At 43.8% G+C, this 20,410-nt stretch overlaps 1 protein-coding gene across 4 annotated transcripts in view; it reads left to right on the forward strand.

The window, feature by feature from the left end:
- Window positions 1-1,058: 1,058 nt before the first annotated feature.
- Runx1t1 (RUNX1 partner transcriptional co-repressor 1) overlaps window positions 1,059-20,410 on the forward strand; it is a 150,651-nt gene continuing 131,299 nt past the window's right edge. Inside the window, exon 1 of one of the 4 annotated variants that reach the window (XM_051160497.1) lies at window positions 1,059-1,547. Coding sequence is in view for 1 of the 4 variants with exons in the window: in XM_051160502.1 (XP_051016459.1) it covers window positions 1,520-1,547 (28 nt within the window). In the remaining 3 variants the exon portion in view is untranslated. Of the gene's footprint in view, window positions 1,548-9,361; window positions 9,482-20,410 lie in introns of those variants that run through there. The other 3 variants (XM_051160502.1, XM_051160499.1, XM_051160512.1) reach the window with 3 other exon arrangements.

Raw genomic sequence — 20,410 nt, forward strand, 5'->3', positions numbered from 1 at the left:
ATATTTTCCCTCTTTGCAAAGATGAGATTTTAAAACATGCTCACAGGACATTTTACCTTGATTTAGACCAGTTGGAGAAAACACGGTTCAGTGTAGGATTTCAAACTGTTCTACTAAATACAATAACATTTGCAGTCGTGGCACTGTTCCATAATAATTTTAAAAGATTTCATTTTACTTATCATTGCAAGCCATTATCTGATCATATTTGACCTACATATTAATATTTTCATTACCATTCAAGTCCATTTTTGTTCTGTACAAATTGTCAGCACTCTTCACAGAGGTATTATTTATTTATTCTAGAAATATCTGGAATTCTTTCACCCTATGTTTTCCTTAGGGACTCTGTTTCTCCCTCTAAAGTATCGATATTAATATCTGGGGGAGGGGAAATACCCAATAAAAAAAGAGGAAGAGAAAGAGGTCTCTCTTAATGGTATACTACAGGAGAAGTAGAAAAACAAAGGGGGGAAAAGAAATGATAATTGTTTTCTCTAAGGCTATTATCTAATGCGAAAGCAAATAGTCAGTCTGGAAATCAGCTAACAGAAGGGGATTAGAGAGATCTGAGAGTGGCTTGATTTCTAGCAGAGCTGTCTCTGCAGCCAGTGATGAGACACAGGCAGGGCAGCTAGGAGAGCTCCAGATGGCTAGGGAAAGTGGTCGTCTTGGGTTACTGCAGGGCACCGCGGCGGCCAACGCGTCCCGAGCCCAGGAGAGCATCCTTAGGGAACCAGCCCCTTGTCCAGCCGGGACCACAGAGGGCTAGGCTGGGAGCCAGGCCCCCGGCCCGCCAGCGCACCCCAGCGAGCCGGGTCTGCCCATTGTTAACATATACTTGACCTCCGTGACCCCCCGCACGACACAGATGTCTCCCACCTCCACCTCCCCCACAACAGCTTCCCCCCCCCACCTCCGCCCAGCCTCCCGCACCTGGTCGCGGCCGCGCCGCCGCAAGCCTCCCTCCCGAGCGGCCACGGCGCCCCCGGGTGCGGGCGCGCGCCGCAGCCGGCCTGGTGCGGGCGCTGTGGGCGCTGTGCGCTGCGCGCGGCGCTCCTGCTCCCCGGCGGACGCCTGGACGCCCTGCAGATAAATGCAGTCGCCTTCCTCGAGAGCGAGTGAGGGCGGGCGAAGCGGACGCAGACGCCGCCTGTGACAGTGGCAATCCCCTGCGCCCCACATCACATTCGTCTGCCACAGCAGCAACAACAGAAGAGCGGAGGGAGGGAGCGAGGCGGGAGGAGGGGAGCTGAGCTCGGCGCGCGCCGGGCTCCGCGTCGCAGGCTGAGTCTAGCTGGCGACCGCCACCCCGGGCTCCTCGCCCCGCAGCTTGCTGTGCGCGGCCGCGGCCGCGGGCGCTCGGCAAGTGTAGGCAGCCTCCGGGCGAGCGCGCGTGGGCGAGTGGCCGCGGACACTCTGGCATCGCGAGGGAAGCGGCGTCGCGCCCTGGTCCTCTGGCCCCGCGGGCCGGCACCGACCGCAGGAAGTTTTATTTGCAGCTGGGAGCCCGCGGCGGATGGTGGGACTCTCCGGCCCTGTGCAGTGTAAGTGCCTACGGGCGGGCTGGGTCGGCGGGCGGGCAGGCGAACGGGTGGGCAGGCGAGCGGGTGGCTGGGGCCGGCCTCCGGCTGGTACTGTTAATTGTTATTCCGATGACCGTCAGCTTCGTTTGGATTAATTCGACCGAGAGGCTCCAGGCTGAACTTGACGCTCAACTAGAGTAGGACGGCGTGGCAGGGCAAGGAAGAACATCCTGTTTTCTGGATTCTGCGATGACACCGAACTTAGCGGAGCAGTCAAGGCAGCATTTTCCCCATTTTTATATTAGAGCCCCCACACACTCTTTTTATTTTATTTTAAATTTTTTAATCAAAGGAGACCAAAAAGATAAGCGTGTCTCCTTCGATTAAACACCTGGCCAAGGTGCCAACGGTGTGTTTGGCAGGTGGCATCACACCCGCATCGTGGATTTTTAAAACTGGAAGGGAAAGGCTCATTCTTATGGTGGACACCTTAGTCCTTGAAGCAAGACGAAGATTCCTAACTTGGTACCAGACTGCCACTTGGGAATGAGTAGGGGTCCTCTAAGCTGCACCGTAGCGCTCTGCGCCCTACCTGACAACTTTCCCCTTACTCCGGTATCTGAAGTGCTTTGATGGAAAAGCCCCAAAAGGACGCTCAGGCGGCTTCTTTGAGCCAAGTCTCCTGCCAGAGGGCAAGTCCTGAGCTTCGCAGCCGGGGACTCCTGGGTAGCATCGCCTCTAAGGTACCTCAGTGCCCTGATGGCCCAGCTGCCCGGGCCCTCCAGGGTGATCCAATAGTACCCCCGACCTGGTGACGCCCGCCTATTCCGAGCCCAGTGCAGATCCTAGTGCCCAGTAGCTCCTGCCCAGAGAAATCCAGATCCAAGCTGCGTCGGACGAATTTCTTACATTTTCCAAAAATCCCTCAGGGGCAGTGCCCGGGGCTAGTGGATTCCCAGGACCCTCTATTCACCATCCTCTGGGCGAATCTAGAAGGTCTAGGTTGCTCTCCACATCTATACCCTCTCCCTGGGCGAACCTTACCCTGACCAGGAAGATTTAAGCCAAAAACGGTTAGATCGTTAAGTCCAGTTTTGGAAACTGCCCCCCACCCCACCCCATCCCCTTTGAGGTCTGTTAAGCTTTGGAAAAGTTTTGAGTGTTATGATTCCGGACAGTAGGATGTGAACCAGGACTGTTACTAAAAATAGCTGCCTTGCCTCCTCCTCTTTCCTCCAAAGTCTGTTACAGAGTGGAGGATTTGGCCAGAGTCTTCGGAGTCTTCGGCCTTCCTAGACCCTTGCAAAGAGTAGTGGAGAAATCTTGCAAATTTAGCTTTCCTTAGGCACCACAAATCCCAGAGTGCCCCAGCACTGACTGGTGCTTCCTGGGAAAACGCTCAGAAAGAAGCTTTAAAGGACTTATCTAGTATTCCCTGGGAAGAGACACTGAAGAACAGCCAGAGGCCCAAAGCCAGGGAGTGAGGACCAGGGGAGCTGGAGAGGCCACTCCAGACCAACTTCATGTGCTTGACGTAACTCTGAGCCCTCTTGAATTTTTTAACTTCGCTTCCCTTAATTAATCTGCCCAGGGCCTGTATATAAATGGATGTCCACAGCTGCTGCACATTGATTTATCTCCCGATAAAGGTCGGGTTGCTGACCGAAGCATTCTTTATACCTTCTATGTGAACTAAGATGTGTTTTACAGGATTCTCCACCCCCGCCCCCCAGTCTCCTTTTCAACATCTGTACCGTTTTTTAAGTGCACTCAGTGGCTCTTATTATTATCCTCCTCCTTTGCATGGAACAGAAGAACTGGTCCTATGCCCGGGGAGTCCATACTCCCCAGAATACAAATGGACCAGCTTCTCTGTGATGAACGGTTTGTTAGTGTTGCCGGCCTCCTTTTAGTTTATTGCAGCACTTTGCCTTGACCACGCAAGTGCTCTGTTGTGTCCAACTTCCCTGCTCACACAATTCCTTAGAAAGGAGCAGAACACACCATTGTTTCCTAAGCCTGCATGGCCTCAGTTTGGGTGTTTATGTCAGTTGTAATGTGGCTAAGCAAAAACACACTTCCAGTGCTATTCATATGCCTGTATTAATTCTCAAAGTGCTGTCTAGTTCGAGCAGTATGGTGGCTGTCAACGAAGAGACATAGCTATGCGATTTCATTTTCTTTTTACTATTAGTTTTTAAAGAGAGGTCCAATAGTCTAACATGATGTTAACTAGAATCTTAGTTTGATACAGTTTTTTTTTTTTAATTTTCCAACCAGGATGGGAATTAAGAAAGTTGGACATTTTTCTTATCATATTGTATTTCACATTTAATATTTCATTTATTCTTTGGAAAGACAGAATTCCAACAAAATTACCAGGGCACCATTCTGGGCACACAGCAATTGGGGTTCAGCTAAGCCCATGCTATGAGATGAACTTCGTGGACTTCATATTAAAAATATTTGTTTAACCATTAATTACAAACCATTTGAACGGCAGCTCCTTTATTTGAAAAACTAGATATTGTGTGGGAGAATTCTGGTATGTAAATGTGCCGGTGTCCAGTTCTCATTTAATAAAAGCAGCAGAGAGAGCGCCTGGATTTTTTTTTTCTCTTCTCTCCAATATTTGGAGAACTCAAAGCAGACCAGAAGTCTCTGACATGGTGCTTTCCTTTGTTGAGGAAAGCCTTTCTCACCCACCAGCACCTGCTAATGACTTGATGTTTGAAATGGTCTTTGCAAGGACTTTCATAATAAGAAGTGGCCTACCTTCAGTGCAGTGGAAGCTGCAATATGAAATGGCAAGTTCCTGGAAATAGCAGGAGAGCAAGCCTTAAGTTACAGCTGACTTACTGTTTTGTCATACTTACCCAGTCCTTCTTTTCTGAAAGAAGGAGAACATTGCCTTTGATATTAGAACCAGTGAAGAGATTTCCCATCGAGGTGTTAGCCTAAATATTTTTGGGTAAACACTTTATAAATTGTAAAGAGCCTCACAAATGTCAGGTGCCATTATAATTTATGTTATTGTAAAATAGAGGCTTAGCTACCCCCTCTTTCTTTTTTTTTAAACATTGAAAAGGGATCACGAGAAAGAAATGCTTCCATTAGGAATGCTGGTCAGTGGTTGTCAGTTTAGGACATTCTTCACTGTCAAATCCTGTTTCTCACTTCTTTGATATGAACATCAGCTGCCAGGCACTGAATGCAAAGCCTTCTTCATTGAGGTTTTATGCAGGCAACATAGCCCCTCATAGCATAGCAGTCTGAAAAATTGGCACCTGCACAATTTGCATGTGAAAAAAACCAAGTCAGTTGCATTTTGCTGGAGCCTGTTACTGTAAGTTATGTGAGAAGGAAAGGCTATTTGTTTGTTCCTGTTTGGGCATGTCAAGGGTTTTTATTATATGGATACCTTATTCACCATATTGTGATCTTTGGTCGGTATTGATAGCAAAAGCAGGGTGAACTGAGCTTTTGTTTTGTATAAGTTACTTATTATAGAATGAGGTTTAAATCATGAGTTTACAAAAGTCATTTAGACTCAGTTAGGAATATTCAATGTGTTTTGGAAGAAGGCTGTAAGAATAATCTATTGAAAGTTAAGTAAATGCATACAATCAGGCTAACGGGAGTGTCAGTTGACAACAGTCAGGGATTTTAACACTTGCAGACTTCAGTACCAACTCAAAATCATCAAGAATGTAGACAAACATTTCAAACTTCTAAACTCAGTTGGGGGGGCATTGCTCTTTCTTGTTTTACTTGTTAAATTGTGTTTGTCACCTGTATAACCTTTACAAAACTCTATCTGTCCCTCTTTATATAAGCCAGCCAATAAATGATAAATCAACTACAAAAACCTCTGTGAACCTCAGACTATTATCCATCAAAGAGGACATTTTATCCACAGTAAGATATTTGTCATTATCTAAAGAGACACCTTCCAACCTCACCTTTTTACAGCCATTAATATAAGAGTTCCTAAATAATGTTTAAAGAACAGTGAACATTTTATTAAAGCAAACATTAGCTCAGTTTAATGGAGGTAATTGTAAATGATAAGACAGAGCAGGTTATCTCTGTGTTGCTTAAACAGAAGGAACTGCTTTGCACCATTTCCAGTAGCCATCTGTAGAGGAGAAGGGTTTGCACCTGTCTGTCCACACTAATTATAGATTGAGGCCAAAAGAAATGAAATTCGAGGAGGTTTTCAGCTAATGAAATCCATACTGATTTTATTGTAAATGTGTTCTATGTAAAGAGGATGATGGTTGGGTCATGAGTAAATAAATTGTTATGTAGCTGCTGGGCACTTGGTTTTGGGGCACAATTGTGCTGCGCTGACTGTGATATTAAAAGAAAAATAAAGACGGCAACTTGGACATGGGTGGTATAGCCTTTGTTTGGCGTCTGTAGTTACAAGTTAGTAAGCAGCAGTGGGTTCAGCTGCTTAGATACGTGCAGTGTAAAGCAGCTTAAATGCCAGAAATATTTTCATATTCTGAATTGCAGATGAAGGGAGGTCCTGTGCTAACTTATGCATAGAAAGAGTTTTTTTTTTTTTTAAATTAGAAAGCCTTTTTTTCTTTTTCTGCATTTTCAGCTTCACATCCATGAGAAATTAAAACAGAATGAGTGAGGAATGCATGCTTCAATGAAAGGTCACAGGAGTGTCTACCACATCTGTTTATAGTAATTATGAACATAATTAACATAAGAATTACAAATGAAATAATGACAAGCTGAGCAATGAGATATAATGCCATAATGGTCATATGTTGGAATTCTCACATTATAGCACACTAGACTTCACATACTCAAAGAAAGAAAGAAAATGCTAGATTTTTATCTGGATTAATGTTTCAAAACTTATCTGCCTGGGGCAGATGGACTCCTTGCTTCCACAAGAAGGTAACCCATTATCAAGAAAAGTATTGGCTGGAAATTAAAATTTCGATTGAGCTTGATTGTTAAGTTGTCTGCAATTCTAGGTACTGCTTTCTTTTGGATACTCAGCCCATGATAATAATTCTTGACTACTATATTGCTTTGGTTTTTGTTTTGATTTTCTCCAGACAAGATCTCATTCTGTAGCCCAGGCTGGCCTAGAACTTACTAATAGAGCTCAGACTGGCCTGTAACACATACTAACCCCCCTGTATCAGTCTCCTGAGTGTTGGGGGAGTGTTTTTGTTGTTGTCATTTTTTAAATTGAATGCTTTGAAGCAAAATCCTTGGTTTAGAAGTGGCGTGGAGCCTGAAGTCAGTGCACACCAGAGCAGCAACACTGTATTTTCACAAAAACAAGAACATAGATGGTTTACCTGCTCTGCAGTTTTCTTTGTGTCTAGTCTTTGGGATACCTTTTAGAGAAAAATATGTCTTTTTTGAGGTTAAAAGCCACATTAGAACTTTTTTTCATTTTTTGTATATAATAATTGTATAAAATAATGGGTTTCATTGTGATATTTCTGTACATATGCATTTAGTGCATTTTTGTTAGCACATTGTAACAGAGCACGTAATGGGAGAAAAAAAAAAAAAAACCAGTGAGCATTGTATGGTGTATTTTTCCCCATTTCCTGAGTTGCATTGGATTTCAAGGTGTTTGTATACATACAGTCTGTGCCCAAGCTGATCTAACTACAGTGGCTGCTGCTGTCTACTGTGAATGCAGCTTTCTATCATAGTGAGATGAGAGGTGAAAGGACACCCTTTACCAGAGCTGAAAGGAAATTCTGGAAGTCTATTATTAAATGTAAAACATGTAGGGATGACAGATATTTTCACCCATTCAGAGCTCACTTGCTTGTGTCATGTAGCCTGCCAAGTGGTTTACTTCCTGTCCCCAGCACCCAGTCTCTAACTACTGAACCTGGTCACTTTTTGAAGATTTATGGAGAAATATTACCTTGTTCTTGTGCAGTGATACTGCGAGGCTTTCCACATTATTGGATTACTGGAGGATTGTAGCCGAACCTCTTTTATCTGGCATTCATTCTATGACAAGATTTTCACACATGCCCTTCCCCCACCATGCCCAGCTTTCTTCACTTTGTGTTACCTATCAAATTTCCCTTGATTCTTTTCTTGGGGGTGGGAGCAGGAGTGGGGGGGGAGGAGGGAGGGTCCATCGCACATAAGAGGAGTTTTGTTGTTTTAGGCTAGGTGAATTGATGAAACAAAGCCACTCTTACAATATGCCTACCGCTCTGCTCTTCTCTTTCTCAGCTCATTAGCCCTGTTCCTGCCCCATTTTGTCACCTACTACTGACTTCATATATAAGCTATTTTACGACCCCAAGTTTCACAGCAGTTGTGGCTGCAGTGTATGCCGTGCCATTCTGTGGTTTATTGAACTCCCTCTCCGGAGTGCAGGAAAGGCTTCTTAACCAGGCTTCAGTGCCTAGAAACACAACCCCGCCGAACGCCCCCTCCCCCCAATGAGAAGCCCTCCTTTGCTGCATTATCCGCACTCCATTAAGGATCTGTTCAGATGTTCAGATTGTCTGATGGGTGCATTTAAAAGTGAAAAGGGGCTCCCCGAGGACTACTCAGGTGTATCCTCCTCCTGACCCTGCTAGGGTGGAGGAGGAGGAGGAACTCTGGCCCGCTGGTGGAGCTTTAGCCCTTGCTTGCTCTGATTGATGCTCAGGCTCTGGGTGGGTGAAGAGCTGTGAGGCGGCTCAAGCCGAGATTGATTGCCTCAATTTCGAACTCCCACCTCCCAAACAGACTCTGGGATGTACACAGAAGGAAGCTCCTACCCCAACACGACTTTCTGGAGGTGGCGCAGGTGTCTGAGTCACCTGTAGCCACCAATCACAAGTGGTCCTCCTTATCACAATGACACTGGCTGCCCTGCATCTTCAGCTGGGTCACAGTCAGAAGCGTGAAAGGGGGTGGAGGCTCTTTCGTATCTCTCCTGTATCTTCGTGTGTGGGGGCGGGTGGGGGCTGGGTTTTGGTCTATGGGGGTCAATAGAAAGAGACAACTCCCACAGGAGGTCGTCCTGGCTGACTTCCGGGCTGTTGTGTGGCCACAGTTAGATTTGTTTTTGCCAAATATGTTTTTGGATGGAGGTGAGGTGGTGAAGGTGTCACTGTCAAAACCACAGAGATCTCTTGATCCCGCTGACCTTGACGGAGCCTCTAGTGTGGTGGATCCACGGGGCTGGCGAATCCAAATATTTGGGAGGTGGGGCTGATTCGAGGGCTCGAATTACCCTGTAGCCCTGATTGCCATCACCTCCCAGCCTTTCTGGGTAGCTGTCCTCACTCTCTGACCCCATCCTAGGCCGGTCTCCGCCCCTGAATCTCTACCCTGTCTTTTCCTTCAGCCTGCATCTCTCCCCTCCCTCTCTTCCCTCTCCCTCTCTCCCACTTTCCTCCCTCTCCCCTCCGTCTCGCACGCACCCTCTGTTTATTTTCCTGCCTCCATCTGGGCCCTGCTGATATTGTAATCACCCTGATGCACGTTGGCTCCTCTCCTCTCCCTCCCACGCGCACACACTCACTCACACACAATGTGCCATCTCGACCAGCCCTTTACTTCTGATAAGCTCCGATGTGTGTTTAATGAATACAAAGCGGCTGTGTGGGGGCCGCGCGGCCGGCCGCCTCGCGCGCTCGCCGCCGGAAGGTAATCTCCGCGGCCGGGCTAGGGGCGGTGGGGCGGGGCGCGGCGTGGGGGCGGCCCCCCAACGATCCGGAGCCGATAAGAGCCAGGGAAGTGAAGATGTAACCTGTTATCGGGCGCTCTTCTTAGCTGCCAGAGGGAATTTACATTTAAAGATTACACACAGAGAGAGAGAGAGAGAGAGAGAGAGAGAGAGAGAGAGAGAGAGAGGATCTGCCTTTTGTTGTGCGGGGGTGAGGAGGAGGCAGCGGCCCTGGCCTCCGCACTATCTCCCATCACCTCTGCTATCCAGACGGGGACTCACGGAGGTGAGATTACTGAGGGCCTTATCTTTAATTGGGTTTAGTGTTGCCAGTCTGAATAGGTTTAAAGAGACTCGATAAAGGGGGAACAATAGATTATTTGTTGATCGGACGCTGAAGCCCTCAGATGTAAAGGAGAGAGGAAGAACTCTTAACAACTTGATTAGCTCTATTTTATTTTGATTTTGAGGTGACAGGGTCTCTCTTGGTAAAGAGAAGAAGGACCGAGGGAACTTTGCGGTTCAAATGACTGGCAGTGTTTGCTTCCCTATGCATGCTTGCTTCCCCAGCACTTTCGCACCTGCCTCACCTTATCCCTCTTTAGGGTTGATAGTGAGTTCAGGACTGAGGCTTTGAGGTCTTCCGGCGTCTGTGTTTGGTTTTGTGTGGCTTGTTTTGAACAGCTGGTGAACTGATGCTTTGGGTCCTGGAAGGAGTGTGAACAGCTAATGAAGCTCACTTTTAATATGGACGGAGGAGAATGGTAGATTTGGTACAACTCTGGCTAGAAGGTCCAGCATCACTCTAAGTCGGGTAGAGAGAGATTATATTTTGTATTTGAACTATGCCATCTTTTGCTTGAAGTCAGTGTGGAAAAAAGAAAAGAAGCAAGTTGTCACTTGACTCATGAATGTATTTCAAAAATTCACGTTATAAACTTTAGAAGGTTCTTAAAAGAAGACGAAATGCTTGCTTTTGCCACCCATACATTTTTTTTGAAGATAGGTGTTTTGACAGGTACATAGATGCCAGCCAGTAACTAAAAGCCTAATTAGAATTTGTTTAAAGCCAGAGGGCCATGTTTCCTTGTTGACAGCAGCAGATCGATTGGGGAAGACAATAAGTCCCATTATTTTGCTTCCATTGACTGAACATATTGACATTGCAGGTTTGCTGTTGCCTCTGACCGTGATGAAACACGGAAATTCACAGAGCGACTGGTCACAGTGGCACACAGATTCCTGAATGTCTTTTCTGCCTTCGGGTTACCTTATCACCCAGGCAGAAGGGGAAAGGCTGGTCTTTGGTCAGAAGGGGAGGACTATTTTTGGTTAAGGAACTGTCAGATGGCATGCCTTGAGGGATATCAGTCATTCTCCCTAGAACTGTATATTACATGGAAATGCATGGTTGTTCACAAATTCAGGGAAGCAACTTAGTGAGCCATCTTGAGTATTTTGCATACAAGAACACCCATTTCCAAGATTTCCCTGTACTCTCCCTGGAGATATTTACAGTAGATGGCCAGCTTGTGTTTGGTTGCTAGCCATTTTGTTCTACTCTAGGGTACTGAAGCAGCTTAGCACCTGTCTTAGAAGACAGCACTTAGGGTCTCTGCAGACATAGAGCCCGACTCTGCCTTCTCTGCGGTCGCTTTTGGTGGATGAATCAGGAAAGGAATGGGATGTGACTTCCTCCTGTGCAGGTGTGTCCACAGACAGTGAGTGGTATGGATTTATATGGTTTCCAATGAGACGCAGCCATAATATACTTTGCTGTCTTCTTCTTCTTGTCCCCTGGCGATTTAAATACATTCACATAGTTTCTGCATAATAAAACCAAGTGCTAGGTGGACACTGGGTCCGAGAACTTGGAGCCACACCAAAAATAGGTATAGAGTAAAACCAGAAGAGGCTAAACATAGTTCTTAAAAAGTTTAGTGCCCATGACTTAGGCATAGTAGACAGTCACTGTTGCCATAGGCCACGAGTGGATGCCCTCTGCAGTGTTTTAGCACAGGACTAGTCTTTTAGACCGTTCTCAGGAAAATGTTAGGTTTCCATTTGATCAGCAGGTGCTGTTGAGATGAAAGCCATGTGTAAATTTTCAGAAGGCTAAAAGTGTCAATTCAGAAGAGGGAAGTGATAAGAGAAATGCAATCAGTTTTCCTGTTTTCAATTTGTGCAGGATTTGAAGAGCTGTTTTGTTGAACTGCTACATCTGCTCCAGTATGAATTTTGAACTACTTCCACTAAAAATAACATCCTATAATTTGGAAGCTACTGCAGCCTTTTGTTAATGTGAGTGGGTTATTTAAAAACAAAACACAAAATAAAAAAATAAAAAAATAAAACAATTTTCTATTTTGACAATCTCTTGCCTAATGTGCATTTTCATTCGCTGCCACCACTTTCACCTTCAGCAGATAAATAGTGTTATGCAATTAGGGCCTCATCTTGTTTGGCTATGAAAAGAGGTTTCCATAGGTGAAAATCCTGGTAATAGAAAAAGGCATTGCACAAAACAGAATTTGCTTTAAAATAATCTTTTAAAATATTTATTTAAAATGAGGTGGTTATTCCCTCCATTCTCGGCCACTACAGTCTTTAACTTACTGGCGACTACTGTGAGGACATTAACACGATTCCGTTGCCTACTGAGCACTCTGCGATGCATTTCACTTTTAATATACCTTCAAATGTAAGTTTAAACTAATCAGGGATATTTTACCTAACAGAGCTTTCAAATAATTTTTTTCATGCTTAAATAAAATGATTAAATTATGCTTGAGTGCCTGCATACAAAGGCTTTGGCCTCTATAGTACTGCTAATCAAATAAGTTTTATGGGCCACATTAGAGGAAAAATTGGATGCATTTTACTGGTGACATTTCTAGGAAAGACATGTTCTTTAAACTCATCTAGTATTAATTAAAAGGAAAACTCCAGAATATACTTAAAATAATCATAATAAAAATACCTCATCTATATAATAAGAATGTGGGTGGTGGCACTAGCTACATATAATATAGCCATAGAACTCGAAGTAGTAAGAAGACATGTGGATAAGGTTAGGTATTGACTCAGTCTTTGATTGCACTTTGTTTGACTTGTGGCTAAAGTCATTTGTCCTGGGTGAGACCTGATCACTGCCCAGGATCAATTAGCTGTGTAGCTTGTGCCTTCACACTTGACTGGCTAGACACATTCTTCACAGAGAGCGCAGAACAGCTCAAGAAAGGATAAAGGGGATAGCAGATACCGTGACATATGAGCACGTGGACTTAGAAATGTAGTACTTATTTTGAAATATCAGTTCGCAGTAAGAACTGATTGAAGAACCAAGTTTAATGCAATATTGAATGACGGATTGTGTATATGCCATCAGATAAAGAATACTACTCTCAGGCAGTGTCATTTTCAATCTGAAGACCAGGGAGCAGTCAGTATTGTGGTGTTCTGATGTGCCATTAGTAAGTTTGGTACCATACAGGTATATTCTTTGATATATGTATTTTGTCACTTTCAAGGAAAGAGCCTGAGCTAGGAATGGCGGCTTACACCTATAATAGCAACACTTGGGAAGAAGAGAGAGGTAGACTAAGGGTTCAAAGGAATTCTTGGCTGCATAGCAAACTTAAGGCTTGTTTGAACTACCTGAAACTGTCTCACAACCCTTCCACCCAGGGGGAGACAGAGAGAAGGCAGGGGAGGAGAGGAGAGGAGAGAAGAGAGAGAGAGGGAGAGGGAGAGGAGAGGGAGAGACAGAGAGAGAGAGAGAGAGAAAGAGAGAGAGAGAGAGAGGAGAGGAGAGAGAGAGAGAGAAAGAGAGAGAGAGAGAGAGAGAGAGAGAGAGAGAGAGAGAGAGAGAGAGAGAGAGAATGAATAGATTAAATTTCATATCATGTCAAAAACACAATCAGTCCCATTGCTTAGAATGTTTTGTGCCCCAATAGAGAAGAGTTTTCAGAATTATGGAATGATGCCAAGGCTCTTTTATCAGAATCATTGGTAAAGTAATGTTCTGTGGTTGAAGTTTAAGGCATGGTGCTTTCTTGTTTGGAAAAAACTATTTACATTACTTAAAACCAGTAATATTTCCAGTGACAGACAGATAAGCTTAACATTCTTTCCTTTGAGGCTGGATGTAGCTCAGTTGGTAGAGGGCTTACTTAGCTACACAGTGCCCTAGATTTTATCCCCAGCGTCACATAGACAGGGTGTAGAATCCTACATTGTAGTTTCAAGTTGTAATGTTTTGGGTATTATAACTCATAACTCATGAAGGAATGACAGTCATTTGTTTTTATAGATGCTGTATTGACCAAAGTCTCAAGACAAATCAGGATTTAGGTGAACAGAGAAGGCCTTTAGAATATAGATATTGTGAGGGTCAAACACAAACAACACAAATGTAAATTTTCCGCTAAGTCTCCACCACCTAAGCACTGTAAACGCCTGGAGAAAAGTTATTGACTGGCCTCATTAATCTTTTAATATCTGGGGCAAAGACCATTTCAGAGTATGCTGAGAGACTTCTGACACTGCCACATAGTTGCTCTGAGAGAAAGCCAAATAATCGCCAGATGACAGAGTCTTACATATTATGACCTTGATCCTAACTTTCTCATATATTTTTACCATAGACTTGAAGTAAATGACTAATATCTTACTTTCTCCTGTCAGAGAACTCCCAACTCTGGCTCAGACTAGCCACTGATGTTCTTTCAGCTTTACTTTTCACCCTATTTTTATATATTTTAATTTGTTAATTAGTTAAATTTTTTTTAAGTCAGCGTCTCACTGTATAGCTCTAGCTGCCCTGTAATTCACTCTGTAGACCAGGCTGGCCTAGAACTCACAAAGAGCTCCCTGCCTCTGCCTCCCACGTGTTTAGATTAAAGGTGGGCTCTACTGTGCTTAGCTTTGACAACAATTTTTAGAATTGAAGTTTCCTTGTGTTCCCCAAACCTGGTCTTCTTTGTGTCTGTGTTCTAATAATTAGGACCTGATTCTCTGAAAGCCTGTTTTGGTGATCTCCTTAGTATACACTGTTTCCTTTTACTTAGTCCACATTTCTGTCACACTGAGCAGAAGGCAACTGGTCCCTGTTATCATATCCCTGAAAACCTCCAAATGTGTGTTAATGTGTATGCCTCCATCTTTCTAAATCTAATGTCACTCATCTGCCTCAGATAAGTTCATCCTGCACTGAGCTCATGAGCAGCTGATCTAGTCCCGTTTCTATCTGTCTAACATCCTGGAACAGATTGTTACTCATGGTCACAGGTTTTCCCACCCCAGGGGACTGCTGTAGATCTTTATCTCTGCTTGTGTCATCTTAAGATATTTCCTGTCTGACAGATAAGACGAAAGGGTAGTTTCTTTTAGTTACTCTTTTTTTTTTTTTTTTTGGATAAGGTAGCTCTCTATGTAGCTCAGACTGACTACATATAGCCTAGCTGGCCTGCAACTCAGTTCTTGCTACCTCAAGTCCTTAAGACTTAGAATTGGCTGTAAACATACGCCACACCCAGCTATTAGGAAAAAGAGTGTGTAGCATCTTTTACTCTAGAGACATTTAGATTTGTAACTGGTTGCAGGGCATATAGCACTTTATGTTATAAAAAGAAGGGCCTGGTATGAGAGGCAAAGTGGGATGCGCTTTCAGTGTGTTCACTGACTTCCTTGGTAGCTTAAGATATATTCCAGTTTTCAGATGAATACCTCAGAGGTAAGGTGAGGAATGTCTCCTATGTGCCTAATAGATACCAGGAATAGATTTTGGAGTTTTCTTACAAGTATAGTGTGTATTCTTGGCAATGGGTTCGACACTGTTGGTCTTCACATTGCTGGGAGATGGATTACATAGGGTCTCCCTGACTCTCCACCCACCTGCATGGCCCTGGGAAGTGGGAGCCATCTTGGACTGTAGGTTGCCTGTGTGAAGTGTTAGACATTATTCTGGCCTTTCAGGGACAGGGATGAGAGGAGGGACTTCTGTTAAAATGAAACAGGCTTTATGTTTACCCTCCACAGTCACTGGACAGGACAGTGGCCTTGTGTGGGGCCACAGGAATGAGGTAAAGGGAGTGGAGAGAGGTCACAATTAGCAGCCATTCACTGTGCTCCATAGTCTCAGAGTCTGGACCTGAGTCATTTGGGAGGATGTAGAAAATGGATGCTTTAAATAACTCTGTGGTCAGGAACCAACAGACAACTTGTTTAAATGAACAATAGTACATTGCCACATGACTACAATCGTCAATCTTAAAAACCCTGAAAACTTGACCCTATGCTTTGTCTGAAGGGTTTAAACGTTTAGTTATTGCCATCGGCCCTTTTTGTATCTGTTCTCTGTAAAATCAACTGAGATTAAAGTACAGATACTAGGAGTTCGCTGGAAATTTTCCTAGCTTAGGAAATCATAAAGCAGAACTGGGTTTCTTTGGCAAGTAGGAACCATTGCATTTGCTTGGTTTGATCAAGGTGAGCACGTCACTGTCATCCAGGAAACAGTTGCTGTTGATAAGGAGCCCTTTAGTTGGCAGGACTTAGGGAAATTGCCGTTTTTAGTTGTCGTTAGAAATGGAAGTCACAGGAATCACTCTTACCTCATAGGCCACAGAATATCCTTTCACTGATGGTCAAAGTTCAGTGTGAGACCAAATGGAAGTTCTTTGCCACAAAGAAAAAGGTCTTTAAAGTAGAGATTTCATTACCACTTGATTTCATTGGAATAGGTAATAACCTAAGATGTATTAGATGAAGTATTCCTAGGAGATGTCCTGGAATATTAAAAAGAGGTCAAAGAGCTAAGGTAACATGAGGGGAAACAAGAAAGAGTGGGGAAGGAGAGCTGTGTGTCCAGGTGACAAGGCAATGGAGCCGGTTGGTGGAGGGGTGTTTTATAGAGTATTTCGGAGGACTCTTGCTGGAATTGTTGGAGGAGTTCCCTTTGTAACCCTCAGAAGATCAGAGCCTGTTGCTGTAGACAAAGAGGCAGACGGTGGTCCCTAAAAGAGCCTGCACTGACAGCGATGCCAGGGATTTGGCAAGGCACACTGCAGAGAACGTTGCAGATCGCTCTCAGCCTCTTACTTGGTACTAGTTACGCTTAAGGCAGAGTCTTAGGAAATTTGTCAGTTTGTCTGGTTGGTTAGTCCCTGTAGAAGTTCTCCATCCCTTTCCTTGCACAAGACGGAGGAACATGTGATAGATCCTGGAAGACTAGTAGTTGATTTTCTGAGTCCATGCATGTCCATAGACACCATGATGGGCAAACACAGCAGTGAAACACAGATAATAATGCCGGAGCAAGAACGGTGGTGTTTATCAGACCGACACACTAATCCTCTCCTGTGAAAGTGTTCTTCAGTAACTGTTAAAGTTCTGAAACTTTCAGAGTAGGTAGATAGGTATTGCCCTTTATCCTCCCCAGCTGCCTTTGTTGACCTGCTTGCACCTGCAGTCTCATTTCTGGATGGAATCCTTCAGAAAGGAGAACCACACCTGCCCTCTCATGGAGAGGAGGAGGCAGCAACTTCCCATCCACCCTTCTGTTTAAACCAGGGAGGGAGGAGGGGGGTCGTCAAAAGTGGAAAGGGAAAAGAATGCAATGAGTCTCAACTGATTGATATGTTCAAGTTAAGCTTTCAGATGGCCCCCAGGGACGTAGGCAGAATGTACTAGAAGCAAGTTGAAGTGAAGAGTAATAAGACAGGAAAGAGGCAGCTCATGAAACCTAAGTTGGCTTTCTCCAAAGAGTTGCACACTAGCTGTGTCACCCTGGAAGGAGACCCATCTTAGAGGGTGAAAAGTGAAATGTGTACTCTTGCAAGGAAATCTAAAGTAAATTGGTAATTCCTGCTGTAAATCAGGTCATTAGGAGGAGACCTAAAGCAGTAGTGGGCTTTGTCCCTGCTGAATATTATATCCACTTGGGACAGGTTAAAGAGCTACAGGCATAGTAATATACATTGATTACAGTGGTACAATAAGTGGGTTTTATTTTTATGTGTGTATGTAGGTGTGTGTGGGTGTGTGTGGGTGTCTGTGTGTCTGTGTGAGTTGTGTGCAGGGAGAAGCCAAAAAGAGGGCACTGGATCTCCTGGAGCTAGTAGTTGCAAGTAGTTGTAAGCAACAAGATGTGGGGTGCTAGGAGCTGAATTCTGGTCCTCTGCAAGAGCATCAAGTGATCTTAACTGCGGAGCCATCTCTCCAGCCTCATTAGTGGGATTTTAGAGGTGAGAATAGGTTGCCATTTAAACTTGTCTTGAGACAGGAAGGATTTATCAAGGCCTGGTTGCTGCTATTGGTCAGCAAGCAGTGTTTTATAAGGTAAGAATGCTGTGATGGAGAGGTAGTGGAGGTGGGAAACCCATTAACAAATGGCTGCAAACTAAAGCCCTTGAGGTAACGAGTGCAGAGCAAGAGCAAAGAGACCATTTATAGCTTGTAGGTAAAACAATTGACCATCTTCTTGGGAAGTAGCATAGAGGTTCCCTGCCTGAGCTTGGTGCCTTTCATCCTTTTCCTTAATGAAAGGCAGGATAGTACAGCTTCTACAATAAAGGAGTTTTTCTAGCTGGACTTCTCTTGAACAACAGATACTATCATGAAGCAAATTTAAAGCCAATGTAAAAAAAAAAAAAAAAGTCCTAGACTAGGGGTAGCCACGAGCCTTGTGAAAACTGTTCCTCTGGAGTTGGTCCTTTTGTGACAGGGATGTAGGGGAGGGGAGGGAAGGCACAAAGGCCAAGACCAAGCAGTCTTATGGCTCTTTGCTTTGTTTGCTGTGCTGGGGATTGAATCCAGGGTTTTTGTGCATATCCAGTCAGCATTCTACCAGTGAGCTACATCTCTGGCCCTTTGTTTCATTAGTGTAGATTGTAGGTACTGCAGAAGTGTGGCCCTGGTTGAGTTAGAAGGATAGGAAGACAAAAAAAAAAAAAAAAAAAAAACTGCATGCAAGAGGCATTTCTAAGAAAAAATTAATTAGAGCATGCATCAATAGAGGGTGGATTCACTGAGGGGAGGGGTTAACCACCAGAATAACTGTGAGTGCACTTCTCTTGCTACAGCCTGTGGATTTCTTTGGGCATTTGTTTAATGGGCAGCCTTCCTGCCCTACCACAGGCATAAAGTATTCCAGCCTAAGGGAGGAGCTGGGGAGCCATTTGGTTTCTCCAGGTTCCAGCTACCTTTGGGAAGTGGAGGTAGGGATCCCAAATGGTAGGCATAGTCACATCAGTGTATATCCTTGGGCCTTCGCCTTGGCCTGGATTTGCCTCCCTAAACCTCTTTTAGAAGGTTGTGACCTTTCTTTCCATAGACGCCTTCTGGCAACACAGAAGAGTAAGAGGTGATCAGACCTGCTGAGGCTTTAGCCTCCCATTCAGCAAAAGCCACCTCTGCTGTACATGTTTTTATGTATTGTAAACAGTGAGCTTTGGTTACAGGGTAATTTATAAAACTTCCCTCAACTCTAACATTACTTAGTGGTGAGGATGTCGCGCGGGCAGGATGAAGAGTTAAGGATCTGTTGGTGGGAACAGAGACAGTCCTTAGAGACTGGCATGCATCAGAGTCCAGGCTCTCTGCTCTTGGTGGGGAGGCAAGAATAGACTCCCCATGAGGACTTTGAACCTAATTAGTTCTCTATAATGTCCTCTATGGACCAAATACATTTTAATGCAGTAATGCTTTTCAAGTCTTCTTTACGTGAGGACAAATATGTGTTAAAATATTGTTGCTGCATATAGAAACTAATCTTTTTAATACTTTACAATCAGCAGATAGTGAACTTAATATAATAGAACATGTTGGGACTATGGCTTTTATTTTAAAATGGAGGCCTCATATTAGAAAAGTAGAGTAATTGTCTTGATATGTTAAAGACAGAGGTAAACGTTATACCTTTATTATTAAATTACTTGGTATCACCATCCTCCCCTCCCCCCTGCCCCATTTCAGAGAATTTTGTATTGGAAACAGCATCAGCATTGAAACTATTATGAACCTGACGTGGTGTCTCCCTCTTGTGACCCCAGAACATATGAGACCAAGGGATGAATTTGGGCCCAGGTTATTACATTGCCTGTCTCAGGAAACCAATCAAAACTCCCGTCCGTGCATGAGGACTTTTAGAATAAAATTCATAAGATCATTTTATTTCATATAGATTGAGGCACACAGGTAGTTAGAAAATACTACAGTGAGTTAACCCAATGAGGTGTATTGTACTTTGGCAGTGACATCTATTCAGCCTTCTTTCTGGTTGCCATGGCTGCCAAGCCCTGAAAAGCTGTCATGTAAATGATCACTAAAGTATGACATAGCAACCATAGTGTCACTTCTATAGTGACAGTGCACCAACCCTATGGATACTGGTCATAGAACACTGGAGTGTCAGGATGTTATCTGAGGGCCTTTGTGACTTTTGTTGTTCTAGTTCATCCTTCTGCGCTTATATATATAGTATTTCCCCATGATTTTTCCTCCCTTACTATTTGTATTTATCCAATATATTAAATACATACATATAAATAATACATATTTTTATCATGCTCTGTTCCTTACTTTTAATTGTTTTTACTTTAATAGAAATTTATATAATAAAACCATGCTGCTATTCTTGTAAGAGAGATAAGCATTTTCCTAACCATGTACCTATAAATGCAACAGTTATTTCAAAAAATAGTAACTATTTTTTTTAATCTTTAAGACCCTGTTAAGTTGAAAGATACCTTCTTATACATTTAAAATGTGTTGTGTCATACTATACTTCATGCATATAAAGTGTGAGAGTTAATAAAACACAAGATCACATCATGTCAAGGCCTTGTCTTGTTTTGTGCAATGTCACTTAATTGGAAAACACCTTGCTGATCTTTACTTTTGAGCTTTAATCAGATCTGTCAAAATTGATTTTTTGATGGATTTTTCTCTTCTGTTATCAACTATGCTTGATAAAAAATAATTTTTACAATTAAACATCTTCATGAAACTTCACCAAAAACCAAATTATGTTATTGGTAGAAAAATCATTGTTGAGATATGCTGTTAGATGAAAAGAGCAAGGGGCAGAAGAGTGTGGGGTGCTTGCTACATATGCTCAAAAAGTGCCTGTAATTCTAGTTGTGGCAGATATGCAAGAAACTGACAGTACTGTTGCTTTTAGGGAAGAAAGTGAGGCCCAGGCATCAGTGATCTG

Source organism: Acomys russatus, chromosome 2 (genome assembly GCF_903995435.1).
Source record: "Acomys russatus chromosome 2, mAcoRus1.1, whole genome shotgun sequence".
In the NCBI taxonomy this organism is placed as follows: domain Eukaryota; kingdom Metazoa; phylum Chordata; class Mammalia; order Rodentia; family Muridae; genus Acomys; species Acomys russatus.